Genomic DNA, 14,275 nt, shown 5'->3' on the forward strand with positions numbered 1-14,275 from the left:
CCCAGGAGACAAGCATGTGACGGGAACAGACCTCTTGGGGCCATTCGGTTGCCTGGGCAAAAGCAAGCTCAGGATCTTAGCCTTTAACAGGGTGTGACGGCACGTTGGGGGTCCCCCGTCTCCTGCACCCCGAAATGGCACAAACAGACTGCACCAGCCGGTGGAATAGAGGAAGTTTATTGCCTCTCCAGGATACAGCACAGCACAGATGGAGTCTGGTCACAGAGCTGGGCTAGGATGCCTCAGGCCCCCTTGAGATGGGGGAGACTGGGCCCCTAAACTCCAGCCCCTTTCCCTAGGCTGTCTCCTCCATGCTCTCAGACAGCCAGCAACTAACTCACTCTCTTCCAGCCCTGCCCCCCAGCCAGGGCAGCATTCCACCTTCCTTTGTTCCTCTCCACGGGGGGTGTCTGGCCACTGGTTTGCATAGTGACTCATCCTGTTTTGCTGGGTCGTGGTACCCACGGCAGCCAGTGGGGGTTACCCCAGAGCCAGCAGCATAGAAACCAGCCAGGTACCCCCACTACGTCACACAGGGACCACGAGGGTCATTCCACGGGGGACCAGTGGGAATCTCTCCTGCCCTCAGCAGGCTTTAGATCCCACCCGAGCATCCCGGCCGTTGGCGTCCAAGCAAGCAGCCTGCACCGTGCACTCTCTCCCCAGGAGCCCTTCCCCCACCAGCTGTCCTTCCACTGCCTGGATTCAGGCCACTGACAGCTGTCCCCTTCCGTTGCAGGAGCCGGACGCTGCGTGGCCCCTGAACAGGAGAGGTAAGGGCCTCCGGGTCTCAGGCATGGTGAGCTGGAGCTGTGCTCCAAGACCCCGTGCCCACGTGCTGCTCTCTATGTTGCAGGCCCCCCTCCGGCCCGCAAGCCCCGCACTGTGGCCCAGAACTTCAAGCGCCTCGGCATCCCGCTCATCGCCACCATCCTGAGCCTGGCCACCATCATCGTCATCGCCTTCCTCAGTAAGGCCCCCGCCGGTCACGCCTGCACAGCCACGCGCTGCCCTCTCGCTCGCACGCCACCCCCTGCCACGCAGGCCTGGCCACGGCACCCTGGCAGGGCGCTGGAGTGAGCGCGCCGGAGGCGCCAGCCTTTCCCCGGCAGAAACGGGGCCTCACGCCGGCTCAGCCATTTGGTCGCGGGAGGAACAGGGCACGATGCAAAGCTGGAGCCCAGAGCCCAGTCCCCTCCCAAAGCCAGGGGCTCTTGGGGTCCAGGGGCCTGGGGAGGCTGCCTGTGCTCCGGGATTTCATCCCAATGCCACCTCTGTGCCGGGTGGCGTTGGACTCCGGCGTCGATGCAGAACTTGGGGGGCAAACTACAAGGAGCCTTTGTCTGCCCGCGGGGGCGGGCGCAGTGAGGCCTGGGCTGGAGTTCTGTGTGCCACGAGAGGAGGGCTCCCCCGCGGGCTCTGGGGCTCGGTAGCCAGCCGGGCCCGCCAGCGGAGTCCATCGGCTGGGCTGCAGACAGTGCGGAGTCTCATTGCCCAGGGGAGCAGCCGGTTTTCTCCCTCTCTGCTTGTGGCTTTGCTCTGCAGCAGTTCTGCAGAAAAGGCCCTGGGGGCTACAGTGGATGAGAAGCTGGATATGAGTCAACAGGGGGCCCTTGTAGCCAAGAAGGCTAATGGCATATTAGTGTGCATTAGGAGGAGCATTGCCAGCAGATCCAGAGATGTCATTATTCCCCTTTATTCCGCTCTGGTGAGGCCACATCTGGAGTATTGTGTCCAGTTCTGGGCCCCCCACTATAGAAAGGACGCATTGGAGAGGGTCCAGCAGAGGGCAACCAAAATGATTAGGGGCCTGGAGCACATGACCTATGAGGAAAGGCTGAGGGATTTGGGTCTGTTTAGTCTGGAGAAGCGCAGAGTGAGGGGGGATTTGAGAGCAGCCTTTAACTTCCTGAAGGGAGGTTCCAGAGAGGAGGGAGAGAGGCTGTTCTCAGTAGTGACAGATGGCAGAACAAGGAGCAATGGTCTCAAGTTGCGGTGGGAGAGGTCCAGGTTGGATATTAGGGAAAACTATTTCACTAGGGCTGTGTCTACACTGGCACCCTTTTCCGTAAAAGGGATGCTAATGAGACACTTCGGAACTCAAGTAGGAATAAGGGCTCTTCCGGAAAAGGGCTTATTTTCCGCAAGATCCCGTCTAGACTGGCGCTTTTCTCCGGCAAAACCCCGAGCCGGAAAAAAGCGGCAGCCATGTTCATGCAAATGCCACGGGGGATATTTAAACAGGAGTGTTGTGAGCCAGACACGAGGAGTCGCTCTTCCACTCCACTCTGCGCTGGTCAGGCTGCAGCTGGAGGGTTGTGTCCAGCTCTGGGCACCGCATGTCAAGGAAGATGTGGGAATTGGAGAAGGCCCAGAGAAGAGCAACACGAATGACGTAAGGTCTAGAGAACAGGAGCTATGGGGAAGACAAAGAACTGGGTTTGTTTAGTTGGAAAGGAGAAGACGGAGGGGACGTGATAGCGGTTTTCAGGTATCTCAAAGGGTGTTATACGGGGGAGGGAGAAAACTTGTTCTCCTGGGCCTCTGAGGACAGGACACGCAGCAAGGGGCTCAAACTGCAGCCAGGGAGGTTCAGGTTGGACATTAGGGAAATGTCCTGCCAGGAGGGTTAAACGCTGAAATAAGTTGCCCTGGGGGTTGTGGAATCCCCATCCCTAGAGCTATCCAAGAGCAGGCTGGACAGACGCCCGTCAGGGATGCTCTAGACAGTGCTGGGTCCTGCTGGGAGGGCCGGGGACCGGACTCGATGCCTCTCGTGGTCCCTGCCCGTCCTGTGATTCTATGAGTGTAAGATTCTGTCCCAGCCACGTTGGCCTCTGTCCCTTTCCCTCCAGTCAAAGCAGCTCTGGAACGCTACTACTTCCTCTGCAGCAAGAGCTTCACCTTCATCCCCCTGCAGCAGCAGTGTGACGGGCAGCCAGACTGCCCCTGGGGCGAGGACGAGGGGAACTGCGTGCAGCACGTCCCGGACGGTCCCCCCGTGGGAGGTGAGTGTGCCGCCTCGCTGGGGGCAGGGGGCGGGCAGGCCAGGGAGGTGCTAGAGCAGACAGAGCCTTTTGCTGCATTTAGAAAGCACCGCGCCCAAGGGCCCAGGGCTGCAGCAGGGATGGGCGCGTGGGCCAAACTGCAGCTGGCTGGAGGGGGCCTGCGACGCGGCTGACTCTCTGTGTTTCTCCCCAGTCCGCACAGCCCAAGACAGAGCTGCCTTGCAGGTGCTAGATAGAGAGACCGGAGCCTGGTTCTGGGCATGTCACGATAACTTCGATAGGACCCTGGCAAAAGCAGCCTGCAAGCAAATGGGCTACAGCAGGTACCTGCCTTGCATCTCGCTCCCCCTGCTCCCCGCTCACCCCCTCCCTCTCCACTCCCCCTGCGCCTTGGAGATTAACACTTCCCGGAGTGGGGAGGCGGGAAGTGATTAATGCTCATTAGCATGCAGAGGTCAGGCCCAATGGCCAGCGCTGTCTCTCTGGCACCCTTCCCGCTCAGCCTTGCCGGCCTATTCAGAGCTTCCTCTCTGCTCAGGCTGTGCCTGGCTTTGGGGGTTGAGGGCCCTGGCCCCCATGTAGCCCCCCAGAGTTCCTGCTTCTCCAAGGCCTAGCTCCAGTCTCACACACCGAGTGCGATCGCCCCAGCCTCCCCTACTGAAACAGAAGCACCCGTAGCCCTGGCCCCGTAGCTGGCACCCTGAGGCCCTTCCAGGAGCTCTGCAGTCACCCTCGGATCAGGGCTTCCCTGCATGCTCCCAGCCAGCTTCACCACTAGCCCTTACTGCTGCAACCCGCCCAGCCCACGCGTCTCCATCGGCCCAGCCACCCCGGTGCTTTCCCGCTCCCTTTGCCAGAGTGAGGGCCAGCTGCTGCTTTTTATAGCCTGCCTTGCTCACATGATCGGTCACATGACTTCAGGGTGATTTTCCCTCCCTCAGTATTCCCAGCTGCTCAGGATTGCAGCCCCAGAACAGCTGGGCTGGCCTGATCCACCCACAGCCATTTCAGACAGACCCGCCCCCAGCCAGGCCTGAATGAGTAAGCGAGCGTGAAAGGCTGCGTGTGCCGCTCTGGCCTGCAGCTGCTCTTCCCAGTGAGCAGGGCTCAGTGCCTGCTGCTCGGCTAATTGCAGCCTGGCCAGCTCCAAGCATCCACCAGGAAGGGCCCCGCGTCACGAGCCTGGCTGAGGAGCACGAGATTCACACACTGGGAGGGCGGGGGGGCTGGTTTTGTTTGTTTTTTCCTCCTTCAGGTGTTGGAACCTTTAAGGTTCAAGTTTTTGAATGTTCCTCTAAGATCCGGGGGGGGGGGGGCTAGAAACTTCCTTCGTTAGGGCAAAAACGCGAGGACTCGCACCTAATCCCTGACTCCCACAAGGTGGGGCTGAAGCAACGGGGCTGAGAACTGGTAACAGCTTATGGGCACCTAACTCCCTTGGGCCCCTTTGAGAATGCAGCCTGCTCGTGACGCGGGCCCTTCCTGGTGGATGCTTGGAGCTGGCCAGGCTGCGAGCAGGAACTGCCCCTCACCACCCTTCCCCGCACGCCAAATCCTTTCCCCTGAACAGCGACTGAGGCATTTTACTAGCACGTACAGAGCTATCTGCAGGGGAGCCCCCAACGCAATACGCCCTCCCGGCACCCCACTGGGCATGCAGTGTGCGAACGTGCTCCGCTCCCGACAACGAATGCAAAAGACAAAGCGCCCCCCAGCTCCTTTCGGGGGACGGGGTTGCTACGGAGACCCGGAAGAAGGGTGCCCCTCTGCAGTGCTCACTGAACAAGAAAGGCCCCCCCTTGGTTCTTCAGCGGCCTGTGCCCTGAGTGGGGTAGCTGGCGCTGGCCGTGGACCTCATGTAAGTAGGGGAATGGTCCTGCTATTGTGGGGAATTTTCCTGGCTTCTATACCACCCCAGTGAAATGAACCAGCGAAAGGATCCGAGTCCCCGCTCCCACTTCCTTTACCCCACGGCTTCCCTGATCCTGAGGGCTCCCCTTCACTCTCCTGAGTAGCAGAGTCCTCGAAACCCCAACAAGGCTGGGCCCAGGTTTCCTGGGGCTTAATCCCTGACCTTGTGGTCACTAGGGGCAGGAGTTAGGGTGTCCCCACTCCGAGGTGCTCTCTGCACACTGCAGGCCTTCTTGGCCCAGTGATCACTTCATAAGGTTCTAAGCAAATACAATTTATTAAACATCAACTGATTAAAGAGAAAAGAATAAGAAAAAATGAGAAAGTTTAAATGAGAACACACAGCCCTGCTCTGTAGCACGGGGACACCAAAACAGCAGCCTGCAGAGTGTAAGGACAGTTCGCAGTCTCTTCCTTAGAGGCCCCTTAGAGGCCCTGGATGTGCTGCAGGGGGGCTGCAGGCTGGACACGCTTGCTCTGGCAGTGACCACACAGCCTCAAGCTCTAAGTGGCCAGACCCCTCTCCCAGTCTGGCCTGCTGGGCCTCTTGGCTGGTGATATCTCCCTGCCCAGAGCCTCTCCCCACACTTTGCTGGTCCCAGCTGCTCACCACACCCAGCTGCAGACTGTGCTGCTTTGCCAGTCTCCAGCTCCTTGTGTTGCTTCTCTGTCCCTTTTGGCTCTCTGAGCACTGCCAGTCTGCTGCTCAACACAGGGTCTGCGCTCCTTGGGCTGTGTGTGCCTGGCTCTGGTGCTGCAGGACTGCCCCTCAGCACAGCTTGCACTCCTTGGGCTGTGTGTGCCTGGCTCTGGTGCTGCAGGACTGCCCCTCAGCACAGCTTGCACTCCTTGGGCTGTGTGTGCCTGGCTCTGTCCCTGCAGGACTGCCCCTCGGCACAGCTTGCACTCCTTGGGCTGTGTGTGCCTGGCTCTGGTGCTGCAGGACTGCCCCTCAGCACAGCTTGCACTCCTTGGGCTGTGTGTGCCCGGCTCTGGTGCTGCAGGACTGCCCCTCAGCACAGCTTGCACTCCTTGGGCTGCGTGTGCCTGGCTCTGTCGCTGCAGGACTGCCCCTCAGCACAGCTTGCACTCCTTGGGCTGTGTGTGCCCGGCTCTGGTGCTGCAGGACTGCCCCTCAGCACAGCTTGCACTCCTTGGGCTGTGTGTGCCTGGCTCTGGTGCTGCAGGACTGCCCCTCAGCACAGCTTGCACTCCTTGGGCTGCGTGTGCCTGGCTCTGGTGCTGCAGGACTGCCCCTCAGCACAGCTTGCACTCCTTGGGCTGCGTGTGCCTGGCTCTGGTGCTGCAGGACTGCCCCTCAGCACAGCTTGCACTCCTTGGGCTGTGTGTGCCCGGCTCTGGTGCTGCAGGACTGCCCCTCAGCACAGCTTGCACTCCTTGGGCTGTGTGTGCCTGGCTCTGGTGCTGCAGGACTGCTTCTCTACACATCTTGCTCCTCTTAGCTGTCTCTCAGCTCTCCCCTTGCTCAGAGAGACCCAGAACAATCCCAGCTCACAGGGAGGACGGGGCCTGGCCTCTCACTTTCCTCACTGGCCTGTCCAACCTGTCAATCAGGCCGAGCTGAGTGTTGGCTGCTTTCCATTGTCTCTGGGGTCTGTCAGTCTCAGGGCCCTGGTTTCTCATGGACCCTTCCCCTTTTGACACTGGGAGCTGGCGAACCAAAAACTCCCACCGAGTTTCAGTAAGGGGCTATCAGTCCCCTCACACTCACAGGGTCCGGGGCTGTTTGGGGCAGCCTGCCTCCCCGTGGCCATTGGGGCTGGTTTCTTGTTCCAGCCCCGTTTTTCTCTGCCTCCTTCCTGCTGCTTTCTCTCCTCGGCCCCTGCCTGCCGCTCGCCCTGTCTCCTGTGAGCACGTTGCCGACGCAGCGCGAGCGCCCCACAGCGAGATCAGACGTGCTCTGGCATCTGGACGTCCCTGCCCTTCCCGTTCCCAGGGGGATCCCAGCTGGGAGGGACGGGGGGGCAGCACAGTCCCACTGGGCCATGCACGCTGCACCCCCACGGCTTTCTCCCCGAGCGTTCTCCATCCGGGGGGCTGCCCCAGACTCAGCCCCACTTCCTGCAAGGGACCATGTTCTGCTGGCAGAGCCCCCCTGCCCAGCCCGTGGGCTCCTGTCTGCTCCCAAACCCGCTGGGCCAGGACCCCCAGACGGCAGCCCTGGGCCTTTGCCAGGCGCCGCGATGCTGCCTGTAACGAGGAAGATTGCACTGGCCACCCCACACTTTCCCCAGGAAAGGTCCCGTCCCACAAGGCCGGGGTGAACCCCAGGCCCGGGTGCCTGATGCAGCCCCTGGGTTGCCTGGATCTGGCCCCCGAGGCTTAAGGCCTCCCCCGGCAATAGGGAGCCCTGCTGGCACCCCCGGCCCCCGACTGAGTTTTCTGTGGGTCAGTGGCCCCCAACCCCCAAAAAGCTCCCCACCCCTGCACTAGGCCATGCTACATCCCCGGCCCAGCAGCAGGGAGGGGGCTGGTCATGGCCAGCTGCCGGGATGGGGCTGTGTTGGTAAAAGGCTGCCTGTGCTCTCCAGCACCCCCACGTTCAGCGCCGTGAGCATCGCCGACACGCGGGGCCTGCCCCTCAGGGAGGTCACACTGAGCCACGGGGGCCTGCAAGGGCAAGACTCTGGCAGGTGAGTGGCAAAGCGCCCGGTAGGTCCTCTGAGGGCGGAAGAACGTGGCCGTTCCCGTGCATCGGGCACAGAAGGGCTGCTGAGAGCCGCAGGGGCCTGGCCTGGTTCCTGGGGCTGAGAGCGGAGGCGTGGCGGTCCTTCGCCTTCGCGCCTAGGCAGCATTTCCCTGCAGAGCATGACGTGCACGTGGCTGCTCTCCTCGGCGTGGCCAGCCGCTCCGTGGCCCTCTCCCCGTCTCAGCGGGAAAGCGGAGGCCCCAGACCCAGGATTTTCTAAGGCCCTGTGCTCAGACCACGTCTTTCTCCATCAGGCGGTGGAGATGTCAGCTGGCGCCCCTGGGATTCAACACAGCTGGCTGGCACGCCCCTTGCGGACGGTTCCCAGGAGGGCCTCCACCCTTCCTGGCTGGCCAGCTCCCCACCACCCTGAGCTCTTAGTGCTGCTGGCCCCAGAGCGCTACTGAAATCCCTTGGGGCCAGGGCCAGAGAGATTCCCATGCATGACCAGCTCCTGCAATCTGACCGGCCAGCAACGCTGGGCCTCACGGCTGCGCTGCGGCGTCACTGACCCTGGGCTGGCCCAGAGCTGCACAGCCCCCCCCCCACTCCCATGGGACAGGCCTCCAGGCCTTGGCAGGGCCTTTCTGCCAGCCAGTGCCCGTGGGGAGCGCCTGGCAGCTGGCCCTGGCTGCCCTGTGGCACAGCGTAGCCGGGTGCCATTAGGAACACGGCTGCCCCTTGCCGGAGCAGGGGAACGTGTAGCCGGGTGGGGAGACCAGCAGCGTGAATCGTCTCTGGGGTGGTGCCTGCAAAGTGCAGGTTAAACCGCTGCTGTGCTGGTCCATGGGGCCTTTGCACGGCTCTGGGGGCGGCCAGTCGGGAACCAGCACCGCTGCAGGCCTCCGCGCAAGCCCCGGGGTTTGAGGGCACAAAGGGTTCCAGTCCATGGGCCGGAGGTCGCGCGTACTTAGCACTGTGGGGCACACGCCCTCCGGCCCACGGGCAGAGACGCCCTGCGAGAGGCGCAGCGTTTCACCCGCCGTTCTGTTCCAGGCAGTGCCTCTCGGGGGCCGTTGTTTCGCTGGTATGTGCCGGTAAGTCTGGCTCCGTTATTAGTACGACTATGGGGCAGCAGTGGGGCAGGCGCCGTTCTCGTGGCTTGGCGGGCGGAGTTCAGGGGGGACAGACGTGCTACAGGCAGGAGCCCCGAGCTGCCTGCGCTGGCGGTTACGGAGCAGTGGAAGGAAGAGCAGCTGGTCTGCGCCGGGCTTAATGTCGTTGTGACGACGCGTCGGGATTTTCCCGTCTCCTGCACCCTGAAATGGCATGAACAGACTCCACCAGCCAGTAGAATGGAGGTTGTTTATTGTTCCTCCAGCACAGCGCAGCACAGATGTCATCTGGTTACAGGAACTGGGGCTAAGAGGCCTCAGTGCCCCCCTTGAGATAGGGGGGTCCCAGCCCCCTCCCCAGTTCCTTTTCCCCTGCTTTCCAGACAGGAACTAACTCCCCCTCTTCCAGCCCTACCCCCAGCCAGGGCAGCATCCACCTCCCTTTGTTTCTCCCCATGGGGGCCGCAGGTCAGACAGGTTTTTGAGTCACCTTTGCATAATGAGGTTTTCCCTGCTGGGTCTTGCTCCAGACAGCAGAGGTCACCACAGCCCAGCAAGTCCCCCCACTACGTCACAGTCGTTCATTCTGCTAAGCCCATGAAGGGAACCGTTGGGAAGGGAAGGGAATAAACTCGTTGATTTAAGCAAGCCTGGGGAAAGTGCAGAGTCTGTGACGTATGTGTGAGCCCAGCGGTGTCAACGGAAGGCAAAACACAACCAGATCCCTGTGTTCATCCCCAGTCGTGTGGCCCAGGCTTACGCTCTGCACACACCAGTCTGGAACATGTCTAAAGGCACCTTTTCGGGGGTGGCATGTTCTTGGGGGTGGCACTTTCTCGGCGGTGGCACATTCTCAGGGTGGCACGTTATCGAGGGTGGCACGTTTTCGGGGGTGGCACGTTATGGGGGTGGCACGTTCTCGGGCGTGGCACATTCTCGGGCGTGGCACGGTGGGCGGGGATCGCGCTCCCACGTGCTGAGCTCAGCTATTGACTTGCTGTCTCTTCCCGGTCCTTGGACGCAGCCTGTGGCCAAAGCATCAAGTCTCCCCGAGTGGTTGGCGGGGGCCTGGCCAGGATTGAGGCCTGGCCGTGGCAGGTCAGCTTACAGCACAGAACCCAGCACCTCTGTGGGGGCAGCATCATTGGGCCCAGCTGGATCCTCACAGCAGCACATTGCTTCAGGTGAGCCTCCCCGTGCAATCCCACCGGGAATGGGGGCAGGGCTTGCATTTAACTGCGCACACAAGCCAAGCCCTCCCTTCGGGCGCTACAGGCCAGGGCTCCGTGGAACTGGCACTTGACAGCCCATGAAACACTTGGCTGAAATGAAAAGAATGGGATGAGCATTCACAGCCTGTTGTGATTATAGGGGCGTCGCTGGAAAGCGAATAAGCCATTTTGTTGCTGTTTTCAATTGTAAAAAAATAAATAAAAAGAAGCCAGAAGCCAGTTTGGGATTTGTTTGGGAATCCCCCCCCCCCCCCCACACACCCCGTATACATTCCCACAAAACCTTCCAGTTAGCCACAAAGCTGCTGGACATGAAGAAAAGTTTGGATAAAAGCTTTTCAACAAGCGCTAATTCCAGCTGTAGCCAGCTATACACACACCTGGCTGTATATAGCAGAGCGCGTGTAAAGAGTGTGTGTAAAATGCTACAAGCTTTAGCTCCTGCCAGTAACTAGAATTCCCCCTCCTTTAAGTAATTTCTTTTAATATTGCAAAATTATACTCTAGTTAGATGCTTAGATCTCTTAGGGTTATTTTTGCTGCTTGGTGGTGCTTTACAATTCATGTCACGTCTACAATGCATCACCAATTCAGAAAGAAAACAGAATTCTTTATAGTTTCTCTAATCGTAGTGGACCAAGGCTGTATGGGCTTTGATTAGATGTAGTGCTTTTCCTTTCACATCCTTCAAGGCCCACTGGAGAACTCGAGTCATTATTTTGAAGCAACAAGGCAGCTTATCCGTATGGTAAGTGGCAGTGCCTTTGATCTGTAAAGCCAACACATGTACAGCCGCAGAGTTTGATTTCTGGAGCATCCAGAAGTTTGACCTCTGCAATGTTTTGTTTTCTGAGCCTCACAGCAAGTTATCCCTGATTCCCCCTTTCTCTTCCCACGCTCCCCAAAGACGGGCGAGGTGGAAAGTCCATCACAGGCTTCGGTCGCAGGAACAATCATTTGAAGAGTTTGTTAAGCAACGGAACGTGCGTTCTGGAGGAAGGCGACGTTCAACCTCAGTTTATCTGAGACTCTTTCGTCAACGTGTCTCATGCTTTGTGCGCGTTGATCTTGCTTTGTCTTAGAATCATAGAACCATAGAATACTAGGACTGGAAGGGACCTTGAGAGGTCATCGAGTCCAGTCCCCTGCCCTCATGGCTGGACCATCCCTGATAGACATTTATCTAACCTGCTCTTAAATATCTCCAGCGATGGGGATTCCACAACCTCCCTGGGCAACTTATTCCAGTGTTTGACCACCCTGACAGTTAGGAACTTTTTCCTAATGTCCAATCTAAACCGCCCTTGTTGCAGTTTAAGCCCATTGCTTCTTGTTCTATCCTCGGAGGCCAAGATGAACAAGTTTTCTCCCTCCTCCTTATGACACCCTTTTAGATACCTGAAAACTGCTATCATGTCCCCCCTCAGTTTTCTCCTTTCCAAACTAAACAAACCCAGATCTTTCCATCTTCCCTCATAGCTCATGTTCTCTAGACCTTTAATCATCCTTGTTGCTCTTCTCTGGATCTTCTTCAATTTCTTCACATCTTTCTTGAAATGTGCCACCCAGAACGAGACACAATACTCCAACTGAGGCCTAACCAGTGCAGAGTAGAGTGGAAGAATGACTTCTCATGTCTTGCTCACAACACACCTGTTAATGCATCCCAGAATCATGTTTGCTTTCTTTGCAACTGTTGACTCATATTTAGCTTATGGTTCGCTATATCCCCTCGATCCCTTTCTGCCATACTCCTTCCTAGACAATCGCTTCCCATTCTGTATGTGTGAAACTGATTGTTCCTTCCTAAGTGGAGCACTTTGCATTTGTCCTTATTAAACTTCATCCTGTTTACCTCAGACCGTTTCTCCAATTTGTCCAGATCATTTTGAATTTTGACCCTATCCTCCAGATTAGTCACAACCCGTCCCAGCTTGGTATCATCTGCAAACTTAATAAGCGTACTTTCTATACCAATACCTAAATCGTTGATGAAGATATTAAACAGAGCCGGTCCCAAAACAGACCCTGGCAGAACCCAACTTGTTACTCCTTTCCAGCAGGATTGTGAACCATTAATAACTACTCTCTGAGTACGGTTATCCAGCCAGTTATGCACCCACCTTATAGTAGCCCCATCTAAGTTGTATGTGCCTAGTTTATTGAAAAGAATATCATGCAAGACCATATCAAACGCCTTACTAAAGTCTAGGTATACCATGTCCACCACTGCTCCCTTATCCACAAGACTCGTCGTCCTATCAAAGAAAGCTATTAGATTGGTTTGACGTGATTTGTTCTTTACAAGTCTTGAGTTCCTTTAGGAGGACCCTCTCCTCGGAGGCAGGGTTACTAAGAGCCTGGCTGCAAGCAGTGTAGGTGCCGTTATATCTTGTATTGGACCAGCTTCTCCTGGGGGCAGAGACAAGCTACGGCGCTACCCCCAGCCTCCTCTGCAGGTTGTGCCGCGTGATTGCTTCCTGCCCAGAGGGCGGAGGGGGAGCGCTAGTTCTGATCCCCAGCAGAGACTCAAGGCCCGTGTGACTTCTCTAGCTCTCCCCTGAGCGCGACACCGCGGGAGGGAAAGAGCCAGTCACCACAGGCTGTCTTTGTGCACAGGAACAACCTGGCCCTTCAGCACTGGCGAGTGAAAGCCGGGTCCGAGACCCTCTCCAGCTTCCACGCCCTCCCTGTGGAAAAGATCCTCCTCATGGACAGCAAGTCTGTGTTTCCCAGAGACAGCGACATCGCCCTGGTGAAGCTGGCGGCCCCTTTCGCTATTTCAGGTGAGCAAGAGTCTGTGCTAAGCCACCTTCAGACATGCTGTCGGAACGAGCATCCCATGCCAGTCGCTGGGCAGCCGCAGCCTCTGGCTTTGGCTGTGTGGGCCAGATAGCTGGAGCCTCTGCTCCCACCAATGGTGCGTGCCCACATCACAGGCTGGGGGGACACGTGAAGGAGTCTGATGCAGCCCTTTGGGGAGGAGTGGCACGCCAGCATGGCACAGGGGCTGTTAGCAAATCCACGTGGGTGACATAGCGCCCTGGCAGTGCCTGGCTCAGCCCACGAGTCTGATGCAGCCCTTTGGGGAGGAGTGGCACGCCAGCGTGGCACAGAGGCCATTAGCAAATCCACGTGGGTGACGTAGCGCCCTGGCAGTGCCCGGCTCAGCCCACGAGTCTGATGCAGCCCTTTGGGGAGGAGTGGCACGCCAGGGTGGCACAGAGGCCATTAGCAAATCCACGTGGGTGACGTAGCGCCCTGGCAGTGCCCAGCTCAGCCCACGAGTCTGATGCAGCCCTTTGGGGAGGAGTGGCACACCAGGGTGGCACAGGGGCTGTTAGCAAATCCACGTGGGTGACGTAGCGCCCTGGCAGTGCCCGGCTCAGCCCACGAGTCTGATGCAGCCCTTTGGGATGGAGTGGCATACCAGGGTGGCACAGGGGCTGTTAGCAAATCCACGTGGGTGATGTAGCGCCCTGGCAGTGCCCGGCTGCGTGGATCAGCCCACGAGTCTGATGCAGCCCTTTGGGGAGGAGTGGCACACCAGGGTGGCACAGGGGCTGTTAGTAAATCCACGTGGGTGACATAGCGCCCTGGCAGTGCCCGGCTGCGTGGGTCAGCCCACGAGTGCACCTGGCAGGCAGACAAATCCAAGCCAGTGAGCGAGAACAGAACAGACCCACCGGCCCCGCCGTGGTGCACGGTGGCTGAGGCCACGGAGTGGCTGTGTAAATCCCAGCGTGGCCGTCCTGGCGGGGGTGTGGGCCGATCCGTCTCTCATGCCTGGGCAGCCACAGGAATGTCTGACGGGCCTGGTCTCCTGACTCTGCCTGTCCCCTGCAGACACGGTGAAGCCCATCTGTCTGCCCTCCTTCGATGCGGAGCTGCCCCCTCAGGCCCCGCTGTGGGTGGCAGGCTGGGGCTACGCGGAGCAGGATGGTGAGTTCAGGCGGCCGGTCCCCCCGGCGCGGCGGGGCGCAGGGCAGCTCTCACTCACCTGTCTTTTCTCGAGGCGCGTTGTCTGAGGCCCTGCGGCAAGCCCAGGTCCAGCTGGTCGACAGCAGCAGCTGCAACGCGAGTGCCGCCTACCAGGGGGCCATCTCCCACGAGATGATCTGCGCGGGCCTCGTGCAAGGGGGGGTGGACACCTGCCAGGTGAGCACCTCGGAGGGGTGAGTCCCGCACGAGGGGAGCAGCCGGCTCGTTCCAGGGGCGCACGGGGCCCTTGCAGGACTGAGGGGCCGGGCCGTGCAGGGTGCTGCAGGGGCAGGAGGGGGGCTGGGCCAAGGTGTGTGATTCCAGACCGCACCACGCACCCACCACCTGAAAACCAGGGGCTCCAAGTTGGGCCCAACC

The 14,275-nt window shown here is 59.2% G+C and overlaps 1 protein-coding gene across 1 annotated transcript in view; it reads left to right on the forward strand.

The window, feature by feature from the left end:
- TMPRSS4 (transmembrane serine protease 4) overlaps positions 1–14,275 on the forward strand; it is a 23,168-nt gene that overhangs the window by 6,812 nt on the left and 2,081 nt on the right. Inside the window, exons 2-11 of the mRNA XM_075909329.2 lie at positions 740–773; positions 857–970; positions 2,856–3,008; positions 3,202–3,331; positions 7,472–7,573; positions 8,626–8,666; positions 9,709–9,868; positions 12,536–12,702; positions 13,763–13,858; positions 13,932–14,074. Coding sequence (XP_075765444.2) covers positions 740–773; positions 857–970; positions 2,856–3,008; positions 3,202–3,331; positions 7,472–7,573; positions 8,626–8,666; positions 9,709–9,868; positions 12,536–12,702; positions 13,763–13,858; positions 13,932–14,074 — 1,140 coding nt within the window. The remainder of the gene's footprint in view (positions 1–739; positions 774–856; positions 971–2,855; positions 3,009–3,201; positions 3,332–7,471; positions 7,574–8,625; positions 8,667–9,708; positions 9,869–12,535; positions 12,703–13,762; positions 13,859–13,931; positions 14,075–14,275) is intronic.

The sequence above is a fragment of the Pelodiscus sinensis genome, chromosome 25, assembly GCF_052426305.1.
Source record: "Pelodiscus sinensis isolate ZL-2025 chromosome 25, ASM5242630v1, whole genome shotgun sequence".
In the NCBI taxonomy this organism is placed as follows: Eukaryota; Metazoa; Chordata; order Testudines; family Trionychidae; genus Pelodiscus; species Pelodiscus sinensis.